Source organism: Trichomonascus vanleenenianus (assembly GCF_965637985.1).
Source record: "Trichomonascus vanleenenianus strain CLIB 3782 genome assembly, contig: TRVA0_005S, whole genome shotgun sequence".
Lineage (NCBI taxonomy): Eukaryota > Fungi > Ascomycota > Dipodascomycetes > Dipodascales > Trichomonascaceae > Blastobotrys > Blastobotrys vanleenenianus.
Genome location: NW_027481882.1, coordinates 1 through 24,978, shown reverse-complemented (window position 1 = coordinate 24,978; position 24,978 = coordinate 1). Strand labels below are relative to the sequence as shown.

Below are 24,978 nucleotides of genomic sequence, written 5' to 3'. Positions count from 1 at the left end.
ATCCATTCGCTCAGTAGCTGCCTGCGAGAACTTGTACACAATCGTTATGCCATTGTATCCTTACAATTGAGCTCCTAATTGGCTTTTCGGTACACTTCTATTATACAAGCCAGACTCCAATTCGCTTATTCCTGTCGTCCGGTCCACATTCCCAGTTCGACAAAACGACATTCGCTATACCCTTAGGCTACAAGAAACTAATGTAGAGATATCGACTAAGAACCTGTCTCTCTTTTTCAAAATTATCTGTAAATTACATATCGGACATATGCTTTTTAATCTCTTGCCAGCGGGAGAGTAATTTAGAATGAGCATCATCAAGCTATACGTAGGTTAGTAAACGTTACACAAAACTTGGCGCAGTAAAATCACTTACATTAGCAAGCTTCATCTTCGTATCGACTAGCTCTTTCTCAAGAGCGTTGACACTTTCAGTAGCCTTCTCTTTCTCTGCCTTCAATGATTCGTTTTCCTCTCTCAATGCAGCCATCTATACTCAATGTTAGTAGCTTAAAAAATCGAAAAAAAAAAAACCAACAAAACTCACCTCTTCGCACAGTTCCTGGTCGGCAAGAACCTTGCCCTTTTCATTGGCTTCCTTTAGTTCCGCAAGTTCACCAGTGGCCCGCTCATTCTCGTCCTGCAATCGGGCAATTTCCAGCTTGCCTTGGACCATCTCGTTGGCAATCTGAATATGCTCCTGGTTGAGGGTGGCAAGACTCGTCTCCAGTCGCCGCACCTGCAGCGTCAGGTTGCCATTGGCAGTCCGCAGAGACTCTACTTCTTCCACTCTCTCGCGCTCAATTCGATGGATCTCCTCGTATTCCTTCTCATACTTGTTGAGGGTTACTGGGAGAAGCTTGACTTGATATGCGTCCGAGACGAGCTCATCAGAGTACTGCACTTCGCCGTTCTCGCTGCCCACGACATAGTAATCGAATATCTGCTCTTTCAAAAACGGCAGCACTGCGTCGAATTCGAGAGACATTATAGTCACGGAGTTCCTCTTCATCAGCGCTACGCCAAATCGCAGCAGCGACTCGACGCCTTCAGCTATTACAATGTCGAAAATTCGTAGTACAAGCTGCAGCGGGAACTTGTAAGAAAACAATGTCAGGAACCATTGCGAAGCGTACATAGAGGACCGCACGCCTTGTCGTGCCAGATGAGTGTGTACATCCGGTACCGTATCCTCGAGCAGACGGTCAAACTGGTACAGCCGCAGATGCAGCCCTGGCATGTCGGTGAGGAACATCTGGCGCAAGCCGTAGTCTTTCATTAAATGGACCAGCAGACAGAAAGCTTCCTGCTCTTGCATATTAAGGAGTAGTGGCACGGCGATAAACGCCATGCCCTGGGTGTAGCCAACCTCTGGATCAAACAAGCTGTATGCCTTGATGATTTTGAACAAGCTGTTTGAATTAGCATTCTTGACAAAACTCGTTCGTGCAATATCCCGTTTAATAGCCTTCTCGTGCGGACACGGCTCGTTGACAATGGATGCATACACTTCCTCGAGGGTTGACGACTTTGACGATGCGATGAGCTGCCATATGATGCCCCGGAGTTCCTCGGGGAAACCTGAGGCAATGGCACTGGAGAGCTGTGTGGGGTTCTTGCGTGCGAAGTTGGAGTAGTCGTTGATGACGTTGGACCAGAGCTCCCAGTCGACCTGGGTGTCTGCCTCGGCTTCGGCCTTGGTCTCGCGGAACGCTTGGAAGTTCTGTTGCAGCTGCCTGATTCCACTCAACGATGCGTCTCTTTCAGCACTGTCACGCGTCTGTAGCTCCTGATTGTTTGCATCCAATCTGTACAGCAGGAGATCGTAGTCGGCCGACGCCACAGACGATCGCTTGCTCTTGACGTGGTCAATGGAGCTGATGGATGACTGTGATTTGCCTCTGAGCCAAAAGAATGGCATTCGTTTCCGTGGAGGCAATGGAGGCGGGGAGGTTGTAGTGTGCGAGCGTGGAGGCAGAGCCGGAGGTGCTCCACTCGATCGCGGAGGTAATGGTGCAACTTCTGGCACTTCCTCCTTTTGTTCAGCTTCCTTCCCCTCCTCTTCTTCTTCCTTCGCTTCCTCCTCTTTTCCCTCTTCCTCCTTTGGCTCCTTGTCTTCCTTTGGATTGTCGCTTTCTATAGACGCCTTTAGTATGTCATTGAGATCATCGCTTTCTTTCGCAGCCTCATCCACTACAACCTTAGGAATCTGCGGTTCCTCCAACTTTGATTCTACGGCTGGACTAGCTTCGTTCTCCATAGTCTTCTCTTTAGTAGGTTCGGCAGCGTCGCCTGGAGGCTCAAACGGATCACTGCTGCTCGTCTCTGCAAGGCATGGCACCTGCTCAATGACCCTCTGTGTGGCATCTGAATTATGTGTAGCCTCATGTTTGTCACTCTCCGCCTTGTCCTGGCTCTTGTCGGCGGTGGTGAGGCCCTGGTGATCGTGTTGAGACTGCGGAGACTGCGGAGACTGCGGGCTTGCAGGCCCATCCTCGAACATTGCGGCCCGATCGCGAATGGACTGCTTGGGGCTATTTCTCGGCTTGAACGCTTCTTCCTGGGTTATCCCGTTCTCAATCGATCGCTTGGACTCGGCGTCTTCCACATCCGAGGCATTGGCCGTGTCTCCGGCGGAGGCGTACTCTTCGTCCTCGTCCTCGACACGCTTGTGTCCTTCATGGACCTGCACGTCCCCAGGGACGTCCTTCTTAGTCTCGTGATTCTCCGCCATGGCTAATTTTAACGTACCAATGTCCGATCAAGCTGATACGTTTAAGTTGGCAAGTTGGGATGAAACCATTGTATCGCCGTTCTCCGTTATCCTCAAAGGACCCTGAACAAATATCTTACATCCGTAATGATGACCAGTAAATTACGCTTTTTGAGCAATTGTAAATCATTGACCAGATATTATTTAATTGAAGCCATTACAAACAATCAGCGTTATTTGTTGATTATAATATTAAAATACTATATATAAGTGGAATCGGTCTAGGATGCAAGGGAAGGTCAACCTAGTAGACCCGTGAACATCCTATCGTACATCTATAGTGATCACAATTATAGATCATTGACCAGAACTATTTGATTGAAGAAATTACAAGTACATAGGGGTTGTCGCCGGTTTTATTACCAGAAGACTAGATGCAAGCGGAACGGTTAGAGGATCCGGCCGGCAAAGGGAAGTTCGGTTAATTAATAGTTCATGCTGAATTGCTACAATTACAAATATATATATATATATGCTAAAGATTAGTATTAGATGGCGCAATGGCGCCACTGGGAGCTGGTGCTCTCAAAGCTGGCCAGAGAAGGCGAGGAGCCTCTGGTCAGCGATGGCGTCGGGAGATCAGAGGAGATCAAGCTGGTCGAGTCGAATCCCCACACATCGCTATTGTAAGATCCTAGAGAAGAGGATACCGAGCTGAGGCCGTCAAACAGGTCCTCCGAATCACTGTACACCACGTTTTCGCGTACTGCGCCGCGCGAAACTTCAACGTCCGTCAGCAATTGCCGCACCTTGTCGGCATCGGCGTTTGGGAAATGCACCCGAATCGTCGTATTGTTCTGCTCAATGGAAATGGGCAGCTCGCCGAGGCTCGCGGCCACACGCTTGATGTCCTCGAGGATGCGCTGCACCTCGCAGGTGTACGCCTCAATGTCGCGCTGCAGCGACGCCACCGTCTCCTCTGTCAGGTCTGTCGCCCGTGCGATTGTAAATGTCGGTGTGATGTCAAAGTCGACATATGAAGAGCCGCCAAACGCCGCATCCGATGACTCGGGCAGCGACGAGACCTCGCTTGTCTCACTGCGCGGGCTGGCAAAGTAATAGTCAAAGTTGTTGGTCGCCGCAGGCGTCGACACCGAGGGAGTTGATGCCGAGAGCGCAGACCAGCTGCTGGCCCCCGTAGAGAACGTTCGCGCCTTTTGCTGCCACAGCTTCTCGAGCGCTAGCAGCGGAGACTTTGGCGTGGCGGCAGCAATGAGCGGTCGCGACCCGACCCACAACGGACGCGGCCCCTGCCGGTCGCCAATGCAATTGAGTTTGTTAAAGGTCGTCGAGCCAAAAGCCCGCACCGGGATGCGCGCATGGCCTCCAGCGCTTGCGAACCCAGCTCCGCGCGTGTAGAAATTGTGAGCCCAAAAGCACGTCTGGGGCGTTCGTGGGTTGAACGCCCTCCGCCCGTAGTGGAACGCCCGGACATGCTCAAAGCATTGGCGGCGTCGCCGCAGCGTGAACAAGTGGTCTGCGAAATAACATGATCTGGCGGACCGCGACGCGCCAAGGTGGCGTGCTGTTTTGTTGGCCCACCCCTGCCAGTAACCTTGGCGCCAAAGTATTAGGGCGCGGTGCACCATACGCCCGGCTATGAAATAGAGCCCTATCTTGCCACATTTACCATCTAACATGACTGAAAGGTGCCTTATTCCTACGAGCCCATTCACCCTCTGGTGGCAAATTTTGGAGTCCCCCCCCTTGGGACTTTAAAGCGATATCCTAAGCCCCACGGGCGGGGCCGGGGGCCCGACCCTAAAAAGACCCGGTCGATCCTTCCTATATAGGGCATCTGCTCCGACGCGTCCGGCTCCCCTATTGAAGGATCTAGATTTTACTCAATAGCAGCACTCGCTCGTACGTATGCGACGAATAGGAATCAGTTTGATGTACCACATGTAGTCTTATGCTAGGTAGTCCTTTGACCTTAGTCTTTGAGTACACCCTAGTTCTTGGGTAAGGTTGTCATTGTCGGAGTGCCGGTGATGTGCGGCTCGAGCGCGCGGCGGGTGCGGCTTAAATACCGACCCCAAAATGATCTCAACACAGCAAAAATGGTAGGGCAAAATGTAGACGGAAAAATGCAGAAATTATATCATGACGCCTTGGATGCCACGACCGGACACAATGCCGAGCCAATCTCCAGACGTCTCCCATGTAACGTTGTTGACCTCGGTAGAGTCTGTGTACGTCGAGGAGAGCTTCTCTCCAGACGAGCTGAGGTCCCACATCAGCACCTGGCAGTCGTCGCCGCCCGTCGCGAGCACATGTGGCTTCGACGGCGCCCATTTCACGCAATTGACGTTGCGCGTGTGCGCATCAAGCGTCATGAGAGGCGTGCCTGGGGACCGGACGTCGAGAATAATGACCTTGTTGGAGTTGGCCGCAATAGTCGCAAGCACGTTTCTGTCATGGGGACTCGTGGCAACTCGTACCAGCGGCACAGGCATCTGCGGCTCATAGATGATCGTCGAATGGTCGAGGGACCGCAGGTCAAATACTCGTACCGACCCGTCCGCGCCTGCCGACGCGAATATGTCCACGGACCCCGCTGTAAAAGCGACATCGTAGACCTCGTTATCATGGGCAATGAGCTGGGTGCGCGCTGACTGCGTGTTCAGGTCCCAGATGGTGCATGTAGTGTCTATAGAGCTGGTGATGACCAGGCTCGGGTCGATCTTGTTCCAGTCGAATGAAGTCAGCGGTGGCATGGCATCTGCACTCTTGGAGGACTTGTTGAGCAGTGCGCTCCGCTGTTGCAACTTGCGCCCAGCAGGATCGTACTCCCACAGCCTCAGGCAGTCTGACGTCGACAGAAGCCGCACGGTGCCGTTCGACCCGAATCCGGGCTGGGGCTCCCAGGCGACCTTGGTCGCCGGATACTGGACGGGCTCATCACATGTATTCTCGAGGACGAGCTCTCCACTGCGGTGGACCTCTACGACCTGAATGCGATTGTGTGCGTCTTCGGTGTACGTACCCAGGGCCATGAGCTCTCGACCCGACCACTCGGAGGAGGCCCAGTCACACGCGTAGAGCGGCCAATGGGACTCAAAGTACGCTGGCCTCCGCGGCAGGTACTGTTCTGCAAAGTATATGCCGCCCGATATTGAGGCCGAAGCCCCATGGCCCGCCGTCGTCTGTGGGGAGGACGCAACTGCCACGTTATTCATCGTGTTGTACAGGTTCGGGTGCGAAAACGACGACGACATGTTTCCTGCCCCGCCGAGCGACGACCGACCTTTGGCTCCGGCGGCCTGGTTCCGCTGCTGCTTTGTTCCTATGTGGTGGTGGATCTCACCAGTGCCCGATCCGTACGCACCACCACCACTACCACCACCACTCGTATCAACATTGGGCTGCTCACTCACGGTGGAGAAATTGGAAAAGGAGGACCGTTTGCCTAGCAGCGGCCGGTTGGAGCTATGCATCGTTAAAATGTGTTTTTTATGTCCTTGCCGCACTTGGTTGTGCTATTATTTGGACCCCTTTTGGATTCTCTTTCACGACGTGGTTGGTGATGATACTGGGAACTCCCTACACAGCCAGCCCCTATTTACCGCACCTACCATGCTGCGCACGCCTGCACTACCATTGGCCAATGAAAACGAGGGTCTAGTTCCCTCTGTTCATGTTGGCAATTTTTGGTTTATTTCGCTATTTTCTTAAATGCATCTCTCCTTCCTTTTCCGTTTGCCAGTGAACTTTCAAACGGTTCTGAAACAGAAGGGGTTGTGCGGCTCAATTAGCCGCATGCGCCGCACGACATCTAACAGTGCGCCCCAGCGGCGCAATTCGAATCGGTAATAGTCTGTAATAAATCAGTGTATACGGTCGGCTAAGCCGAGCTATGGGAGGTTTGGAGGGTTGGCCCTCCAAGAGCGGTTCTTAAAGTATTCCCAAATGGGCGGTGCGCTTCTTTCTTTGGGCTGCCCTCTTTTAATTAGGCATATTCGAACGCCTGTCCATGAACGGAAAGAACGACGTCACATCTACGAGAAGATGCCCTTCTCTCTTCAAAGAAAGGACGAGTATGATGCTTTCGCTTCTCAGAATTAAGCATGTGCTACCGGTACTGTATTTGTTATTGTCATCAATATTCAACCATTAAATACAAAGGAGCAAGAGGGGGCCCAAGAGGTGTGGCTCAAGGCTGTTGAAAGTGGCCTGAAAGTGGTGGTGGGGTAGCCGTGCGGCTGATCCACCGAGATATCAACGGATCATCATTCACATTCACACATCAAAATCAATAGGTCCTTTCAACTTACGTTATATACTTGGACGCCATGTATACTCGCCGGCTGATGAAGGAGCTAGCAAACATGGAGGCATCGCCTCCTGCGGGCGCCAAGCTCCACGAATCAAAAAGCCTGCGCGAGTGGTACGTCGACCTCAAGGTGCTCGACGAGACGCATCCCATATATGGCAACGGAGTGTACCGGTTGTACTTCAACTTCCCGGAGTCGTACCCGGTCGAGGTACCCCGGGTCCAGTTTGTTGCCACAGAAGACAGGCCAATACCGCTCCACCCGCATATATACTCCAACGGACACATTTGCCTGGATCTTCTGGGGGACAACTGGTCCCCTGTGCAGAACGCAGCGACTATATGTCTGTCGATCCAATCGATGCTGGCCGGGAATGATGTACCTGAACGTCCACCCGACGACGAGAGATATGTCAAGCACGCGCCAGACAATCCAAAGAAGACAAAGTAAGTATTATCTTTTTTTTGTTGTATCAGGTACATTACTAGTGGCTGGATACTAACCGCGGGTAGGTTCATGTATCACGATGATACGGTCTAAGCATTGTTATTTATCAAACGGGGATTAAAAAAGAATAGGATACGTAGAATCATTCTATTGCCGGTAATAAAAAAGGGGATAAAACCATAGTATTCAGTTAAGGATTACTATTGATACAAAAAGGAATAAATAAATACAAGCTCTAAAGTAGCGGCATGGCGTCGATTCTCTTGCGAGGTTGCTGGACCCTGCTGCTGCTGCTGCTGCTGGAATTGCCGTTCGATCGCTTAAAGTACGACGATCTAGTAGAGGAGCCCCCATTACCCGCGGGAGCAGCCCGTTTTCGTGGTCTGTTGTAACTGGCCCCGCCCGTGGAGGTCCTCGGACGCTTGGATCCAGCTGAGGTATCTGAATAGTTGTTTTCGTTAGTAGTCTTGCCACGCTTCCTTCCGCTGGGCGGCGCAGAAGGGGCCGCTGGCTGGTTTCTGATGAACACCGACAATCGTTGGGTGCCGTTGAGCAGGCTAAACGCCTTGGGGCCAATCTTAATGTAGTTATGATGATAGGACGACCGCCCGGTGCGCTCCACGTAGTTCATCAAATATTCCCCGAGAATCATGCGGTGGACAATAGACTCGAGCGTTGAAACTCGATGGTCACTGGCCATACCGTGTCCAGGTAGTGCATCATGCCCGTTGGCCACAATTTCTCTGCGTTTGGAACCTTTGATGCAGTCGACGAGATACCGCTCAGTAACCTTTTTGCCCCCCATGCTTTGAACCATTTGGATAAGTGCTTTGGCAACGGCCGTGACGTCCTGCTCCTTGCCATTGGCCGCCTGATTCGAACTGCGACAATTGTCACAAAGCTTTTTGCAGTCTTTAGCGTCAAACTTCTCGGAAAAGTAGTCGAGAACTTGCACTCGCCGACACAGCTGCCGCTCGTTGCAATAATTTACCACCTTCTGAAGCATTCCCTGTAACACCGCGCGCCGCGGAGCGTCAATATAGTCGTCCTGGTTAATTTGTCGCCGCAGAACAACTGCATCACGCTCAGCATAGTACAAAATACAGTCAGACATCTGCCCGTCTCGCCCCGCTCGCCCCGTTTCCTGGTAGTATCCTTCTAGAGTTCGCGGAAGCGTCAGATGGATGACGAAACGCACGTCAGGTTTGTCGATCCCCATGCCAAATGCAATAGTGGCACAAATGATCTTAACGCGGCCATTCTGCCAATCGGTCTGGATCTGCTTCTTCTCTTGCTCATCAATGCGGGCATGGTAGTACGCGATTCCTTGCACACCAAGGTCCGCAAGCTCGGTGCACGTCCTTTCGCATTCGTTACGCGAGAAGCAATAAATAATGCCGGTCTGGCTCCGGTATTTCGTTTGGACCTCGTCTGCAATGCGCCGCAGGGTCTCCTTGACATTCTTCTTCTCACGGATCTCGTAGTACAGGTTGGTCCGGTTAAAGCTGTGCTTCAATGAAAGATAATTTGACCGCAGGCAATGAGTGATATCTTTCTGGACATTACTGGGTGCAGTGGCTGTGAGCGCCATGATCGGAACACCTGGGTACTGATCTTTGAGGTGGACTAGGTCCTGGTAATCGGGCCTGAAATCGTGGCCCCAACTGCTCATGCAGTGGGCTTCGTCAATGACAATACGAGCCAGCTCGCCACGAAACGCCAGATCCGAAAGGGCATTTCGTAATCGTTTATTCTGTTTAAGTCCTTCCGGAGCAATGTAGAGCATGTCGAGGCCCTGAGCTGCCATGAGATTATAAATGGTCGCTTTCTCCTGCGACTCAGTGCTCGAGCTAAAATGCGCAGCACGAATCTGCTTCATTTTAAGCTGTGATACCTGGTCGTTCATGAGAGAAATTAGCGGCGAAATTACCATTGTAAGGCCGCGGGTCTTCCCCCGCTTCGCCAGGGCTGGCAGCTGGTAGCACAATGACTTACCGCCACCAGTTGGCAACAGTACGAACACATCGCGTCCAGCAAGCGTCGCATCGATCGCATCACGTTGATTCGCTCTGAATGAACGCAATTGGAACACATTCTTGAGCAAGCTCTCCACTTCTGAATCCCAAGGATTGGATGGCCCAGCCGCCGCCGGCATGGGCGGCGGCGAACTCGAAAGAACATCACCCAGCTCAATAGCAGCGGTTGTAATCGGTCGCGAGCGCTCGACAATAACATCGTTCTCAAAGTACGAAATTTCTTGAATGTCATCATCGTCATCGTAGCTATTGTTGTAGAATAAATCGCTCGGGGGCTGGGTATTGTAGTCGTTTTCCGGCACTTCATCTTCTGCATCGGGCATGTCAATGTCGGAGTCATCGAAATCGCTGCTATTAAATACGCCTATCTCCTGTGATTCTCGGCGTTTATTGTATTCGAACGAGGATACCTTACTGGCAGGTGCTTGGTTCGTAGACGATTGCGGAGTACCAAACTCGTCTTCGTAGAATCCGTGGTCGAATGGACTCCGGCCAGGCTCGAAATCTTCGTCTCTGTCCTCCTCATTATTATTATTGGGCGACATCGGACCTCCAAAAGCGTCGTTCAGTTCATCGGTGATATTGCCATCGAGCTCATCTTCAGAGAGCTCTTTGGCCAGGCGACGGTTAGTTAGGTCAATGATCTCCTCGATGTCGCTGTCTTCGTCGACAACCACTGCGTCGGGGGCACTTGGCGATTCGCGCAAGAACTGTGAGCTTGATGGCTTTTGCGGGGTATTCACTTTATTCACTCCATCCAGCGTGCTCAATTTGTCCTTAATTGAGTCTACCTTTTTGTTTAACGAGTCTTCAATCCACGTTGGTGTGTGGAATCCCGCTAAAACGGCTTCATTGATAATTCGACGCTGACAGTCAATGAGTTCCTGCATAGCTTTAGCCTGTCGGCTCAACAAATTGCATTTGTGCTCGAGGCACCTGTCACCGTTGGCAATTGGCCAATTATGAGTTACAGGCTGGGTCACTGTGGTGGCCTCTTTGAAGTACTTGCTCTCAGTGGAGAAGCTCGAGCGCAATTCGGTCGTACTCTCAGCAATGACCCGCGGACCCCCAAGCTGAGACGACGGAGTATTCTTAATCTCTTGGGTCAGCCCTTCTCTGACTGTAGTAGTGGCCCTAGGAGTCTCGGCTACGAATCCAGTAGGCGCAGCAAACCGTCCAATGGTCCGCTTGACCTCTCCCAGGCTGTCAATGTTGATTCGCTCGCCGGGTGGCTCGTCGGCCTGCGTGAGATCAACTGTCTCCAGGACCCTGCGCGACGGTTCCGACACCGCCGCACTTTTATTCACTGCTTGAGCCGCAGCGCTCACCACAGGGCCCCGTCGCACGGCAGCGCTTAAAGCACCCTTTGGTTCTGGCATGGGCGGCGAGCGCTTCGGCGTCTGAGGGGCCGCAACGCGGTTAGCATTCGAGGAGGACAACGACTTGAGCGGTCTCGCTACTTGACCCCCGCTGTAACTGAAGCTGTTGGTAGCACTGCTGCTCGAAGGAACAGGAGCCGGTGGGGCAAAAGGCAGATCATCACTGTCGAGGAGCGCCAAAGCACTCCCAAACTCAACATCAGGATCCCATATTCGGGACTCCTCTGCCCACTTCAAATGCTCTGCGAGATTATTTACCGGCGGCCGGCCAGACCCTGCGCGAACCGGGAAAACCATGCTTCAGCGGTACCTTAGTACCTGTAGATCAAAGCAAGCTACACGTATCAAAATTAAGCTACGCGTCGAAAACGAGTAAGAAAAAACGCGCCTTTCGATCAATTTAGCGTCGCGTTTGTCGTGGAATGGCGGCGACTCCGGACCGGCAAAATCCCGACCTGCGAGCAGCACGGGAACTGTTTTGGGCCAAGCCGCGCGCAAACCCCCCATTAGCAGTGTACTGCATGGACAGCCTATTACTCGACAGCCGGAACAACTCCATTCCTCCAGGCAGCGATATCACCAATTCGAACCTCGGTCTCGCTACCAAGCTCAAGGCAAATGTCCGTAGTTGCGCAGATCAAGAAGGAACATCTTATTAGTAGCCCGTTGGACATCGAGCAGGCGGTAAGCGGTCCCCTATTTTTTAAAAAAAAATTAAAGCGTTTAGAAACTAATAACGTTAGTGTGATTCGTGCCGAATTCGAAAGCTTAAGGTATGTTAATTCTGGGCTTGTTCGCAAAAGTGCTGACCGGTCCATAGTGTTCTAAAGAGCTTCCAGCATGCTCCAAGTGTATCCAGTATAAGCGGGAGTGCACCTATTCCCCAAAGACCGTGAGGTCCCCGCTTACAAGAAGGTGAGTGAGTTTTACCAGGAGGGCTGAGATTCACAGGACGACTAACTAAGTGTGAAGCCACCTGACAAGGGTTGAGGACCGGGTGAGGAAGCTGGAGGCCGTGATTACCACGCTTGCCCCGAATACAGACATTGACAGTCTAATCACCAAGGCGGCGAAGAACGAGTTGAGCGGGCCCAGCTCTCCAAGTGCTGCGGCAAACGCTCTGAGGGCCTTTGCCGACAAGAAGCGCAAGGAGCACCGCCCCAAGGAGCTCACTGACGATGCTCCGAACGAGGCGGACGACTTTGACTGGGTTGAGGAGGAGCTTGTGGGCAACGACCTGTCCGACGGTATGGCGGCGCTTTCGATCAATCCCCAGGGAACGGGCTATTTTGGCATTGCGTCGAGCTCGGTTCTGCTGAGAGCGCTTCGGGTGAGCCCGTGGGACCTCAATGTGACACCCAAGTCGGCCGAGTCGTACATGGGCTCGCCGCTGGACCAGATGCCCGTCAATGACAAGTACATCACGGACACATTTGTAGACGCCTACTTCATGTACTATCACACGTCGTATCCGTTCATCCACGAGGCGACGTTCCGGGCGCAGTACCAGGGGCTCATGCCCAAGCCGCGCGAGGAGGTGTGGCAGCTGCTGCTCAATGCCGTGCTGGCGCTCGGGTCGTGGTGCATTAACAATGAGAGCAGTGTGGCGGATCTATCGTTCTACCAGCGGGCCAAGTCGCACATTTCATCGAGCATCCTAGAGACGGGCAGTCTGTCGCTCGTGCAGGCGCTGACGCTGCTAAGTAACTACGTGCAGAAGCGTAACAAGCCCAACACGGGATGGAACTACCTGGGGCTGGCAGTAAGCATGGCAATGGGCCTCGGGCTGCATCGTGAGTTCAAGAAGTGGAAGAGCAGCCCGTTCAAGCAGGAGATGCGCCGGCGAGTGTGGTGGGGCCTGTTCATCTTTAATGCCGGGGCCGCCGTGACGTTTGGCCGGCCCATCAGTCTCCCGAACTGGGGCGAGATGGACGTGCGGCAGCCACGCAACTGCAGCGACGAGGACCTGACGCCAGACTCGACGTTCGATCCCGTCGAGCGCACGACGCCGACGCTATACTCGGGTCTCATTGCGCAGACCAAATTCTGCCTTCGGACTAACGGCATCTACAACCGGCTCATCTCGCGGCCGCCACCGACGGCAGAGGAAGCGCTCGAGATGAGCAAGCGCATTGAGGAATTCTGCACCACCGAGATCCCGGCCTACCTCAAGATTGGGTCCCCGGCCGAGAGCGTCGCGCAGGAGCACTGGCTTGTACTAACTAAATACCGGCTCACCTGGCGATACCGCAACCTACGCATTATCATGTTCCGGCCATTCGTGCTGCAGCGAGTGCTTTCTGAGGGCGACAAGCCGATCCCCAAGATGAACAGCCCTGCCGAGAAGGAGTGCCGGCGTATCTGCCTCAAGAGCGCCCACGACACAATTGTGTCGGTGGACGAGTTCGTTACGTACTACCCGCGGACAACCATTTCTGTGTGGTACGCCGTGTACTTCCTGTTCCAGGCGTGCCTTATTCCTCTCGTGTGTGCGTGCTCGGAGCCTGATTCAGACCACGCCAAGGACTGGATGGAGGACGTCGAACTCACCAAGTCGATTCTCGTGAGCCTTTCGGCGGAGAACCGCCTGGCCCTGCGCTTTTTGGATGTCATCCAGCGGCTCTGTGTGCAGTATCTCCAGTACGACGTTAGCCGCGAGCCTGCTGTGCCCAAGAGCGAGTGGATGACCGATATTTACTCCCTCTTCTTTGACAATAACTTCATGCCCGACGCGGACCCCAATGGCGCCGATCCCCTTGCATTCGACATCTCCTCAGGCATCCCGGAGATGTAACCTTCGCGTGATTCGGGCCTGCAGATTAACGATACATTACATTAGTACCGTATGATTTCGTCGTGCGGCTCCGAAGAACACCCGAGGCCGGAGTCGGGTCCGCTTGGGAAGGCCGAACCCCACACATACACGCTGAGGGCTATTATATCATAAGCGATACCGACCCCATAGACAAACCGTATTTGATATTTGTATATTCGAGAAGTGAAATAATGCGATCGTTTGTATCTCGACAGAGCGCGAAGGTTAGTTTCCTGCGGACGTCGAACATGGCTAGATACTCTACGATCTCCAAGTTCCCGTATCCGACCGGCGAGGAGGAGGCGCGGTACCTCCAGAGCCAAGTCGAGGAGATTGAGAAGTGGTGGGCCGGTCCGCGGTTCAAGGGCATCAAGCGGCCATACGACGCATCCAAGGTGGCCATCCACCGAGGCACGCTGCCAATTCAGTACCCGTCCTCGGTCCAGGCCGACAAGCTGTTCAATCTGTTTGAGCAGCGAAGCAAGGAAGGGCTACCCGTGCACACGTTGGGTGCCGTTGATCCGGTGCAGATGAGCCAGATCGCAGCGAACCAGGAGGTCTGCTATGTCAGTGGCTGGGCCTGCTCTAGTCTGCTGACGACTACCAATGAGGTGTCCCCCGACTTTGGCGACTATCCGTACGACACGGTGCCGAACCAGGTCGAGCGGCTGTTCAAGGCACAGCTTATGCATGACAAGAAGTCCTGGCATGAGTGGATGACGCTGAACGACTCGGAGAAGGCGACTCGACTCTCCCAGGGCCGAGGCCGCATTGACTACCTGCGCCCGATTATCGCGGACGGCGATACGGGCCACGGCGGGACTGGCGCCGTCATGAAGCTGGCCAAGCTGTTTGCCGAGCGGGGCGCGGCGGCAATTCACCTCGAGGACCAGCTCCATGGCGGCAAGAAGTGTGGCCACCTTGCAGGCAAGGTGCTGGTGCCGACCTCGACGCACATCTCGCGACTCATTGCGACACGAATGCAGTGGGACATCATGGGCGCCAACAACCTGCTCATTGCGCGGAGCGACTCCGAGTCCGGCTCCCTGCTGAGCAGCTCCATCGACCCGTCCGACCACGAGTTCATTCTCGGTGTCAACGTCCCGACGCAGCCCCTGGCCGAGGTCATCCAGGACGCCGAGCTCAGCGGCAAGACAGGCGCCGAGATCGATCTGTTGGAGCACGAGTGGACCGCTGGCGCGCGGCTCATGACCTTCAACGAAGCTGTCGTCCAGCAATTGACCGAGGACGGCAAGAGCGACCAGATTGAGAGCTATCTCGAGCAGTCCAAGGGCATGTCCAACTACGACGCACGGGGACTGGCGCGGTCCATTGTCGGCAAGGACGTTTTCTTCGACTGGGACGCTCCACGGACGCGAGAGGGCTATTACCACGTGCGAAACGGCATGGACCCGGCGCTCAAGCGGACGCTCTCCTTCGCGCCGTATGCCGACCTCCTGTGGCTCGAGACAAAGAAGCCGGACCTCAACCAGGCACGAGACTTCGCCAAGAAGATCCATGCGAAGTACCCAGGCAAGTGGCTCGTATACAACCTCAGCCCGTCCTTCAACTGGAGCAAGCACGGCTTTAGCGAACAGGACCTGCAGGACTTCGTGTGGGAGCTTGGCAAGGCCGGGTTTGTCTTGCAGCTCATCTCTCTTGCAGGTCTACACAGCAACGCGCTCATGACCTGGAAGCTGTCCAACGCGTTCAAGACCGAGGGCATGAAGGCCTACGTTGACCTCGTCCAGAAAGAGGAGTCGGCCACGGGCTGCGACGTGCTCACCCATCAGAAATGGTCCGGCGCCAACTACTACGAGAGCATTTTGGAGTCCGTCGTCAGCGGCTCCTCGAGCACCAAGAGCACGGGTAAGGACTCTACGGAGAACCAGTTCTAGTTCCTCAACTCCACCTAATCAGTATGCACAAAACAGAGTATTCAATCACTATACATTGCTATTTAACCGTAAGTCAACACCATTAGATGATCCGCAGCGATGTGGTCAAAGGAAAAAAAAAGCATTTTTAATATAACATTGTAACATTCCAGATATGTTCAATACTCTATGTTAGTACATGCTTAAGATAACAATGTAGCACTCCAGATATGTCCAGTATTCAATGCTCTACAGTCAATTGATCTCTAACCTGAAAGGTGCCTTGTACACAATCATGTTGAAGTTGGTATGTTAGTTCTCACCAAAGGAGAGCCGATGATCTGCATTTTAACATCTCCGAGCATACCCGCCTTGCAAGGAGCTTTCTCCGCTGCAATCCGGAGTTATGCAAAGCAATGCTGGTCTCGACCTTCATCAGCACCCAGAAGAATACGAATGAAGCAGGGAAGTACATTGTACTAGACGATTGATCGTCCCCTACAACTCCCCCCCGGGGTTCCGCTACGCGCAAATGAAAAGATGTTTAGGTCTACGTACCGATCCTCAGCGAAGCGGAGTTCCGGGAGCTAGGGCTGGCCGTCGGACACCACTCCCAGTACTTAGTAGCAGTAGCAATTGGCAGAGCCCGAACCCTCCTGGGGATCCTCTATGCGGAGGATAAAATCAATCGATTCGACCCCTGACTAAAACCTCAAGGGCTCCCGAGAACGATAGGACTCCGGGAACTAGAATACTGGGCATCTGAAGGGCCTAGACGCTCGGTGTTGGCGACCATGGTACCCCTATGGACACGGCTGCAGGAGTCGGGCGCCCGTATCGGCAAGCCACCGGCGATTGTGCGTCACCAAACGGTCACAGCACCGGTGGTCCTTCCTAATGGGGCAAAAGGGGCCGGTGATTTCAGCTGTTTAAGGCTTCGCATGCAGCATTGTCGCACGTTTAAGCGTATCATTGTCCGGTCGGACTCCCCCATACGTCCCGTACGGCTGTCCGACTAGGGAAGGAATTTGCAAAAAGTTTGACCTTATAAATGAACGGCGATGCGCAATGATTGTGGGTGATTTCGATGCACCTGGAGAAAATACAATGATAGTAGACAACATGTCAGGAGAATTATCGTCTGGAGAGAAATCAAGCGGTATTACACCGGTTCCATCAAATGGGCTGGACAAGCCTGAGCCAGTGGAACATCGATCTGTAGAGGAGCATGAACCGCCGCACCAGTCGGAGGAGCCCAGGGAGCCCAGGGAGAGTGCTGGAGACGGTACCACTGCTGAGGACCAGGTGCTCCATGGCGTACCTTTGCTGATGTGCACGATATCGCTTCTCCTTTGCATGCTTTTGTACGCGCTCGATCAGACAATTGTTGCTACCATTCTGACGACGGTGGGTGTAAAGTTTGGCGACTTTGGCAAGATCAGTTGGATCGCTTCTGGGTTTTTGCTGCCCACGGCTGTGTTCGCGCTGAGCTGGAGTAAGATCTCGCTTATTTTTGGTCGAAAATGGACCATGCTCGTGGCTATTGTACTCTTCGAGCTAGGATCCCTTGTGTGTGGCCTGGCCAATTCCATGAACATGCTTATTGGAGGACGAGTGCTCGCCGGTGTCGGCGGTGGTGGTATCCAGGTCATGGTGTTTGCCATCATCACCGAGATCACGACAATTGAGAAGCGGGGCATGGCCCAGGGTCTTATTGGTGCCGCATTTGGCATTGCCTCAGTGATGGGACCTCTTGTCGGTGGTGCCTTCACGACACACGTCACGTGGCGGTGGTGCTTCTTCATTAACCTGCCGATTGGCGGCATTGCCTTCATCTGCATCATCTACCTGTTCAACCCGCCGCGTCCCACGGGCTCGCTCAGGGAGAAGCTGCGTCGGATCGACTATATTGGCACCGTGCTTTTGACAGTGGGTCTCGTCCTATTGTTGCTGGCGCTTACTTTTGGCTCTACCACTCAGCCGTGGAGCTCGCCTATCGTCATTGCTTTCTTCGTCGTCGGAGGCTGCATGACCATTATCTTCTTCCTCTACACCTTCTTCATCTCCAAGCACCCACTGATTCCGTTCAGAGTAGCCAAAATACCCCAGGTGCTGGCCCCATGCTTTGCTATTGCCTTCATTTACGGCGGCTTCATGATGTCCGTGCTGTACCTGGCGACTTACTTCCAGGTAGTCCGGAACGCCGACGCAATGCACTCGGGTATCGACTTGCTTCCCATGATCATTGCAGTCGTTATCCTTTCGGTGACAATGGGTATCCTCGTGTCCAAGACTCGCTACACTAAGCCCTATGCGATATTTGGCGGCGTCATGGTCTCAATCGGGTTTGGCCTGTTGACGATGCTCGATCAGTATTCGAGCGATGCTCAGCGTATTGGATTCCTCATTATCCCCGGTATTGGCATTGGCTGCCTCTTCCAGTCCACTGTGTTGTCGGCGCAAACGGCGGCGCCCAAAGATGGCGGCGGTGTCCTCCTTGCTACTGGTTTGATGAACTTCCTGCGATCTCTCGGCGGTGTAGTTGGCTCTGCTCTCGGCCAGACTGTCCAGTCTGTCGTTTTCAAATCGAGAGTCGATGAGATTCCCGGTCTCCCCCAGAATGTCAGCCCCATTAATTTGCTCAACTCGCCAGATCTCATCCGAAAGCTGCCGCCGAATGTAACCGCTGAGATTATTGACGCGTTCGTGCATGGCTTCAATATGGTTATGTACACGGCCCTCGCCTTTGCTCTGTCCGGCTTTATTTGCATCTTGTTTTACACAAATAAGAGGATCCCACAGCCTCCGAAGCCAAAGAAGAAGGACGAGGAGGCGTCTGAGAAGCCTGCGGATCCTGCTAGCCCTGCAGAGCCTACGAGCTCTGCAACCCCTGCTGGTAACAACGAAAGCCAGTAATTTATTTATTTTGTTAGACGATCCGAAAAAGTGCCACATTTGGCGCATACCTTAATTCTACTTGTATAAAGTAATGAACCTCTTTTCAAAAAATCCATTCAATGCAGTACAAGTTTCCGACTGATTTAGCTGGATACTACATATATGTAACGTCCCTCGTCCTCAATTAGGAATCCGAGACGTTCCTTTCGTCATCTGGCGTTGCTACACCCCGCCATTTTACTTATTGGAACCAGCCCTCACCGTTTCACGGTACCCTTTCTACTGGGGATGAAGTCTATATAAACTCGGCTTCTTTCCTGTAATTTCGAACTCTTCATCCTTTGGATTATTGTCTTCTCAGTTACTATACTAGTGGCGCCAATGGCTAATCCAAAGGCTGTTGAGCTCTCCTGGTTAACGCTGCACTAGTCGTGAACGTCCCTGACGGCATCGTCACGGGGGTAAACGGCTGGTGAGTAACGTAGTCAGTTAGAATCCTGGGGAGTCTCGACGGGGCCTAACGGCCTTCGTCGGGGCTCCCCTTCTTTGCCCGACCGTTGCTGACTAAGCAATGCCGGAGTGCTGACCTAATCCAGTCCATCTGCCCCGGATCACTCCTAAGCAGTGGACAGGAGCGTTACATATATGTATATTTTTAGTGCCAATCGCTGCTTATTATTAGTTAGTCTACCGGTATCTTACAGTATACTTGCGTTTATAGTCGAACAATTGTTGTCGTTGTAATAATCATCTGCACGCAGTCCATACTTTGATTGATTTATGATCTATATACCTATATATATATATTTTTTTGAATATTTTCATTTACCGGTACCGGTACTACACTGAAATACAATAAACTAATATCACAAAAAATGGTACCAGTTCTCACAGTTCTGTAGGTTCCTTTGCTGTTGTTCTCTTCCCTGAGCTCGTCGACTAAATTAGGCCAAAAATCATGAAAAAGTTAGGCTGGGCAAGGGTTCAGGAAAAATTTAGTATGGGAAAATGACCCAAAATGGGGTTTTGGGAGTTTTCACCATGCATGCATATATATAGTAATATTAACTTTTCTAACCGTGCAAAAAATCGATTTTCGCCATACTAATTAATGTTTCCAATTGTTATAATTAAACGCGTGATCATCGATCTGTTATATATTGTGTATATCAGGAAGTTTCACTAGGCGCGCGCCCCGGTTTTTACTATGTCACCGGCCATCTGAGACGGTGACCCGAGAGGTGTGACATATGGCCCGATGTCACAAATTGACATGGAGGTGTGACAGGGAAAATCAACCTTAGCAATATATTTTTGGGCCATAAAGGTATTATTTACTCCTTCATCTTAACCATTTTTGAACACAATAACAAGTGCAATACACTTGCTGATGGATATTCTGTGTAGTGGTCCAATTTGTTTTGTGAAAAAAATGCATTAAAGCGTTGAAAATATTACATGTTTATTCTAAGCTACTGTGTGGTGACAACTGGTGGTACTTTCCCCTAGATGCACTGCCTAAAAGTTTACTGCGCTGCTTAACCTTTCATTTTTTTTTTCCTAATACAAATATTACACAAATATCTAGCAAGATTTTCTAGCAAAAAAGATTCCAAAGTAGCTACTCGGCTACCGGTGGCTCCAATCTAAAGTGGCCGTTCCTCAAGACCCAGTTTTTATTTACTCTTGATCCCTCCTGAAGGTGGACAAGTTCGTTCACAATCGATCCATTTCCCTCATCCAGCTCGCGCTTAACATAATCTTGCAATTTGTTCAAGCTGTGAAGAGGGACGTTAATGAGCGTTTGCAATTTGTCGATAACGAATGATTCGCGAGCCGGGTTCCTGTCGATGAGCTTCTTCACCTCCACCATGAGCGGCTTTCTGCGGTAATACCATCTTTGAATGGCCGACCCCTTAGGCCGCCATTTGCTCTCATAAGCCTTATCAAAAGCCACAACACTTTTGTCGCCTACAAACCATTCTCTATATGCCAGGAAAAGGCAGTTTCTATTACGCTTCGATCGAACGAACAATGGGGGTTCTGGCAGAGATGGCGCTGCAGGCCCTACCGCTGAAGGTGGAGCATTCGTTTCGCCCAAGTTTTGCTGCGGCTGCCGGTTATCAGATTCCTGTGGCCCGCTCTGTCACTAAGGATAACTTGTAGTATGTCCTGCAAACTTCTCTGCATCATTTGCTGCATCATATCCATCCTTTCGCCGAGATTTGCCACCTCTTCGGAGAGGCTATTCATGTTTTCGTCGAGACGTCTCATTTCCTCCAACTGCTTATCGGAAACTTGGCTCATATTGCGCATTTGAGAATTATGCATCGCGTTGTGTTCGTGTACGTGCTGAAATTGTGCCACAATCTCTGGCATAACGGCTTTCAGTCTTTCAGTCTCAGGTAGATGAGCTAAGCTTGTATCGTAGTGAGCTTCTCGCACGGCTTCAGCAAAGGGCCCGAAAGAAGGATGCTTGAATGCTTTGTGCTTCCATATTTGGCGATTGGGATGCAATGGTATGAGTATTGCTGCATCTTGTAATATTACTCGACGCAACTCAATTAGCAGCTTCAGGAATTGTTCGGCAGCCAAATCACGTTGATGCTCTGGGCCCTTGTTCTTTTCTTTCTGCTTTACCAATAGCTCGTCAACTCCAGGGAAAATCAGTTTCTTCAACTCGTCTGGGGGCTCAACGGCGTCTCGACGCAAATGGTAGAAACCGTATTGTGGATGGAACCCAGCAAATGCTCGAATTGCGGTAAGCATCACTTTTGGAAGGTACGCCTCATTAATTGACTCGTGGGCCCAACCGCCGTATTGTTTGATGTCATCAAGTTTCACGCCCATAAACACGATATGTTTGACAGCAGATGCACGGTTATGGGTTACTTTTCCAACAGTATCCGTTTGCATATCAGATGCTGTCTCCAACACAGATTTGTGCCCAAGCTTATTCGTTTCATAGCTCATTGCTTGAGTATTCTTCTTCTTAGACGTAATGAACAACTTGACGTCGTACCACGTTTCTCGCCTAGAGAAGTCTGGTAGCCCTTCGCTAGTAAGATCAAATCGCCATAAAAGGAGCATCGCAAGTGACGAAACTAGGCAAATTTCGATTTCCTTGTTGCGAGCGACCGCAGCATGATGGATTCTTCCATATTGGTTGTTTTTCGCCTGATCGCTCCTACAAGAAACGACCTGAAATGAGCTCTCCTGGCCCGCTTCGTGTGAAACGGTAAAGAGTGCCAAATCGGAGAGGTCGACTCTTCGGGAATTGTCTCCACGGTAGAGGGTATTGTGGCAGAAGAAAAATTGTGTTCTGTTTCTCAGGATTATGCCCTCTCGGCCCTGTATATCCCAGGACTGGGAGCCCATGACTCTCAAGGCAACAAGATTGTAGCCTTCAAAAAGAGCATATTTGCCCTTATCCTCGTATTGCGCTTTACGCTTCGCACTGGTGACACGGCGGAACATGTCTTTGTACATGGAATAGGCACCACCTTTGGGAAATATTTCCTTACTCTCATTCCCCATGGTTTCTCGTTGAATCTTGTACAGCTTTGACAGTGCTGATTGGTATGCCTCAACTGTTCTGATTCCAATGATTTTGGTCGGGTCGTTTTTCCTAGTCCGTTCCATGACTTCGGACATGAAAATAACAGCAGAGTCTTGGTTTATGAGTCCGTTGTATCCGGGCATGTTCTTCGCCATCCATTCTGTGAATTGCTGGATTCGCGGCATATATACCCTTTTGGTATTCTCAGGCATTATCTCATTTGACGCGTCTACGATCATGGTTCTGTATTCGCCGTGTTGTTTAACAACGGGTTCGCCTTGCCTAGCTTTCGCGAGAGTCGATGAACGATGCAGTCTGAGCTTTGTTAAAAACGTTCCCAGATCAATCGCCTCACCTTCAACAACTGCCTCGCGTTCATCAATTGCATCGAGTTCTTCAAGTGCCTCATCGTCAGCATTAGCTTCGTCATCCAAGACGTCTAAGCCAACTGGAACAATTTCAGTGCCATCGTTATTTTCGCCGTCGTCTAAATCCAGGAAAAGCTCGCCCGGATCAACCTCTAAGGGCTCTTTGTCACCATTGGATTCGTCAATCGGATCATTCTCATCGGTTTCTCTTACTGGCAATTGAGGGACAGGGAGACGAGTGCCTTGGGCACCTTGAGGAACTGCCACCGCGGGAGATTTCTGCTGAATTGACTTTTTATGGCATCTGCCGATGGACGGCTTCTTGTTTTTACTCCCTGGAGGGCGACCACGTCTTCTCCTCGGAGGAGGGCCTTCACCGCTGGTTGCGATCTCTGTAATCTGGCGTTTTGGAGGCATTTTACCAGTTACAGAGGGTAATGGGGTGAGAGGAAGGAAGCGGGAGCTTCAGCTTGCACACTTCAAGTCTTCGAAGCCTCAAAAGATGATTTTGCGGCATTGATACATGACTAGTCGTAGATTTATGGGAATTGGTGCATGAGAGCTATGCTCGCTTTTTCGTGCTAAGTCCCAACGTTATGTACGAGCTGCTGACCATGTATTGCCGGCTTAGATAGCTATATTCCTTTACGCTCGCTTACAAGCACGTAGGTACAGTGCCCAGGCCTCGAGACGAGATTATTATGTACTCTGTCCGCCTGGACTAGCTGAAGGCACCGCTAAGCAGTTTAAAGTGTGTGGCATTTACGCATTAAAGGCCTTGCAGTGAGCTGTGTTCACTGAATAAACTCCTAGGTAAACCTATCATACAGTAACGTTCGATTAATTCAATTACAAATTCATAATCAGAAGACTGCCCGCTATCTGGTAGTAGGCATTTCAGCTCTAGCTGCCTTATTTATATTATTATTGAGAATTGAAATACCTGCGGCTATGAATACGTAGCCTGGAGTTAGATCCAGATTATTGAACGGTCTTGGCACAGTCAGTTTCTGTTCAATTTAAATTTGCAGTTCATCCGATTATTTACAGGATGCTACTATATCGTATACTGAAGCTATGAAGAAGTGCGGGCGGAATATAGCTTAGGGCGTGGTCAGCACGACAGGTGGCAGTTCGCTCCACTACTTCTAATCACATCTCTGCCAAGTTTTGAAATATCCTAGTTAATCTTCTAGAGTTCTACTTTTTGTATCTCCAGAATTCCACATTATAATACTGGCCGCATTGAGTTTGTAGTTGTTGAGATATCGCATTAAGAAAGCAAAAACCGGGGTCATCTGTACATCGTCAGCCAAACCATTGCCACGTCGCACGATTTTTTTTCTCGAAAAAGGTACGACATCTTGCTTTTTGAGTTTTAAACTTAGCACATTTCAAGTTTGAAGGCGATTGCTTAAAAATTGAGCGAGTTGTAGCCAAATTTGTGATTTTTGGAAACCTCCAAAATGTAAAATTCAGTCCTCACAAACGCCTTCAATGTGCTCAATATTAATCATTGAAGCTTAATTTTTACAGAATCCAGTTAAATAATTCCTCTCATTAGGGTAGCCAAGTTTTAGGGAAATCCTGTTTGTCGATCTTGAGATATGGCGAATAGAACTGTCGAATTTCGACTTGGTGGATTTTCGAAAGGTACCAAAATACATCCACTATACAAATTGCAAGGATGATTCCGCTTAAAATCATACAAAACTTATATCATTTGATATCCAAATAGCTGAGTTGTACATAGAAAAAAAAAAGGGACATAAATATCTATCCTACATCGGGTTATGGCTGAATTAATTCTCGTAAGCAGCGTTTCGTTTGGTGACAGGCGTACGGGCAGGTGTTCAAGTCACACCCTGCTTAAGCCGGCCTCGGATGCTGTGACATTCATTCCGGCGCGTGCGCACGCGAGTGACTATGTCACAGTTTTCGTACGGCTGGTGTCAGTCTGCAGTTTCAACAGCTTAGCGAAATCTGTGACATATAATTATAATTAACTGTACATGCATGTGCGACGCGCGCGCGCGCGAGATCGATCGATTGCGCGCGCGCGAAAAAATGGTCTCTGGCGGGATCGAACCGCCGATCCTCGCGTAAACTGATCATCCTCTTTTGAAGGAAGCGAAGAGTTGTTATTAGCACGATGCCTTAACCAACTGGGCCAAGAGACCAATTTTGTTGAAAAAAATTTATTTATTTAATATTTAAACAGCTTATTTTGCACTTTCCGCGCAAAATTCCGCTGCAAAGTCCGTTAAAATCTCCGTAGCTAGACGACCCTGGAGAGAGTGCTACACATAGAGAGTGGAATCATGCCAATCCAGTACCAACATGAACAGCTAAAGAGAACGAAAGCAGCTCGCATCATCTATCGCATGGCCGCTGGCAATCCTGTACGCCGGCGAGCACAGGCCTCTGGTGTTGATATGGGTTTTTTCCCCACTGACCTCGGCATTGCGTCTACAGCGGTGCTTGGTAGGGATAGTGGTTTCTCCCCGTATTGTCAATTAAATTGAGGGAATCCGCATCATCTTTTGTGGACT

At 51.1% G+C, this 24,978-nt stretch overlaps 9 protein-coding genes and 2 non-coding genes across 11 annotated transcripts; 4 read left to right on the top strand and 7 right to left on the bottom strand.

The window, feature by feature from the left end:
* Positions 1–253: 253 nt before the first annotated feature.
* On the bottom strand, positions 254–2,780 carry GYP5 (GTPase-activating protein Gyp5p; the record flags this gene model as incomplete). The annotated part of the gene is made up of 4 exons (XM_076682814.1): positions 2,752–2,780; positions 548–2,686; positions 377–490; positions 254–322 (listed from the first exon to the last, which is right to left on the bottom strand). Exons 2-4 carry the CDS (start codon positions 2,501–2,503, stop codon positions 254–256), a joined length of 2,139 nt encoding a protein of 712 aa, XP_076542789.1. The 5' UTR covers positions 2,504–2,686; positions 2,752–2,780.
* Positions 2,781–3,261: 481 nt separating this feature from the next.
* Positions 3,262–4,362, bottom strand: SPG5 (Spg5p; the record flags this gene model as incomplete). The annotated part of the gene is made up of 1 exon (XM_076682813.1): positions 3,262–4,362. One exon carries the CDS (start codon positions 4,360–4,362, stop codon positions 3,262–3,264), a length of 1,101 nt encoding a protein of 366 aa, XP_076542788.1.
* A 507-nt stretch (positions 4,363–4,869) lies between these two features.
* TRVA0_005S00276 (uncharacterized protein) lies at positions 4,870–6,210 on the bottom strand (the record flags this gene model as incomplete). Its single annotated transcript, XM_076682812.1, has 1 exon — positions 4,870–6,210. The coding sequence occupies one exon, from the start codon at positions 6,208–6,210 to the stop codon at positions 4,870–4,872; it is 1,341 nt and encodes a 446-aa protein (XP_076542787.1).
* Positions 6,211–7,083: 873 nt separating this feature from the next.
* Positions 7,084–7,587, top strand: RAD6 (ubiquitin-conjugating enzyme E2; the record flags this gene model as incomplete). The annotated part of the gene is made up of 2 exons (XM_076682811.1): positions 7,084–7,493; positions 7,560–7,587. 2 exons carry the CDS (start codon positions 7,084–7,086, stop codon positions 7,585–7,587), a joined length of 438 nt encoding a protein of 145 aa, XP_076542786.1.
* Positions 7,588–7,729: 142 nt separating this feature from the next.
* On the bottom strand, positions 7,730–11,206 carry SGS1 (ATP-dependent DNA helicase SGS1; the record flags this gene model as incomplete). Its single annotated transcript, XM_076682810.1, has 1 exon — positions 7,730–11,206. One exon carries the CDS (start codon positions 11,204–11,206, stop codon positions 7,730–7,732), a length of 3,477 nt encoding a protein of 1,158 aa, XP_076542785.1.
* Positions 11,207–11,527: 321 nt separating this feature from the next.
* Positions 11,528–13,703, top strand: TRVA0_005S00210 (uncharacterized protein; the record flags this gene model as incomplete). The annotated part of the gene is made up of 4 exons (XM_076682809.1): positions 11,528–11,593; positions 11,653–11,682; positions 11,730–11,824; positions 11,882–13,703. 4 exons carry the CDS (start codon positions 11,528–11,530, stop codon positions 13,701–13,703), a joined length of 2,013 nt encoding a protein of 670 aa, XP_076542784.1.
* A 212-nt stretch (positions 13,704–13,915) lies between these two features.
* ICL2 (methylisocitrate lyase ICL2) lies at positions 13,916–15,622 on the top strand (the record flags this gene model as incomplete). Its single annotated transcript, XM_076682808.1, has 1 exon — positions 13,916–15,622. The coding sequence occupies one exon, from the start codon at positions 13,916–13,918 to the stop codon at positions 15,620–15,622; it is 1,707 nt and encodes a 568-aa protein (XP_076542783.1).
* A 1,335-nt stretch (positions 15,623–16,957) lies between these two features.
* On the top strand, positions 16,958–18,517 carry VBA5 (MDR family MFS transporter; the record flags this gene model as incomplete). The annotated part of the gene is made up of 1 exon (XM_076682807.1): positions 16,958–18,517. The coding sequence occupies one exon, from the start codon at positions 16,958–16,960 to the stop codon at positions 18,515–18,517; it is 1,560 nt and encodes a 519-aa protein (XP_076542782.1).
* Positions 18,518–18,676: 159 nt separating this feature from the next.
* TRVA0_005S00144 lies at positions 18,677–19,584 on the bottom strand. Its single transcript, XR_013062065.1, has 2 exons — positions 19,213–19,584; positions 18,677–19,167 (listed from the first exon to the last, which is right to left on the bottom strand). It is a non-coding gene; the product is annotated as an uncharacterized misc_RNA (transcript).
* A 982-nt stretch (positions 19,585–20,566) lies between these two features.
* Positions 20,567–22,843, bottom strand: TRVA0_005S00122 (uncharacterized protein; the record flags this gene model as incomplete). The annotated part of the gene is made up of 1 exon (XM_076682806.1): positions 20,567–22,843. The coding sequence occupies one exon, from the start codon at positions 22,841–22,843 to the stop codon at positions 20,567–20,569; it is 2,277 nt and encodes a 758-aa protein (XP_076542781.1).
* Positions 22,844–24,494: 1,651 nt separating this feature from the next.
* tRNA-Ile(AAT) lies at positions 24,495–24,606 on the bottom strand. The gene is made up of 2 exons: positions 24,568–24,606; positions 24,495–24,531 (listed from the first exon to the last, which is right to left on the bottom strand). It is a non-coding gene; the product is annotated as a tRNA-Ile (tRNA).
* Between the last annotated feature and the right edge of the window lie 372 nt (positions 24,607–24,978).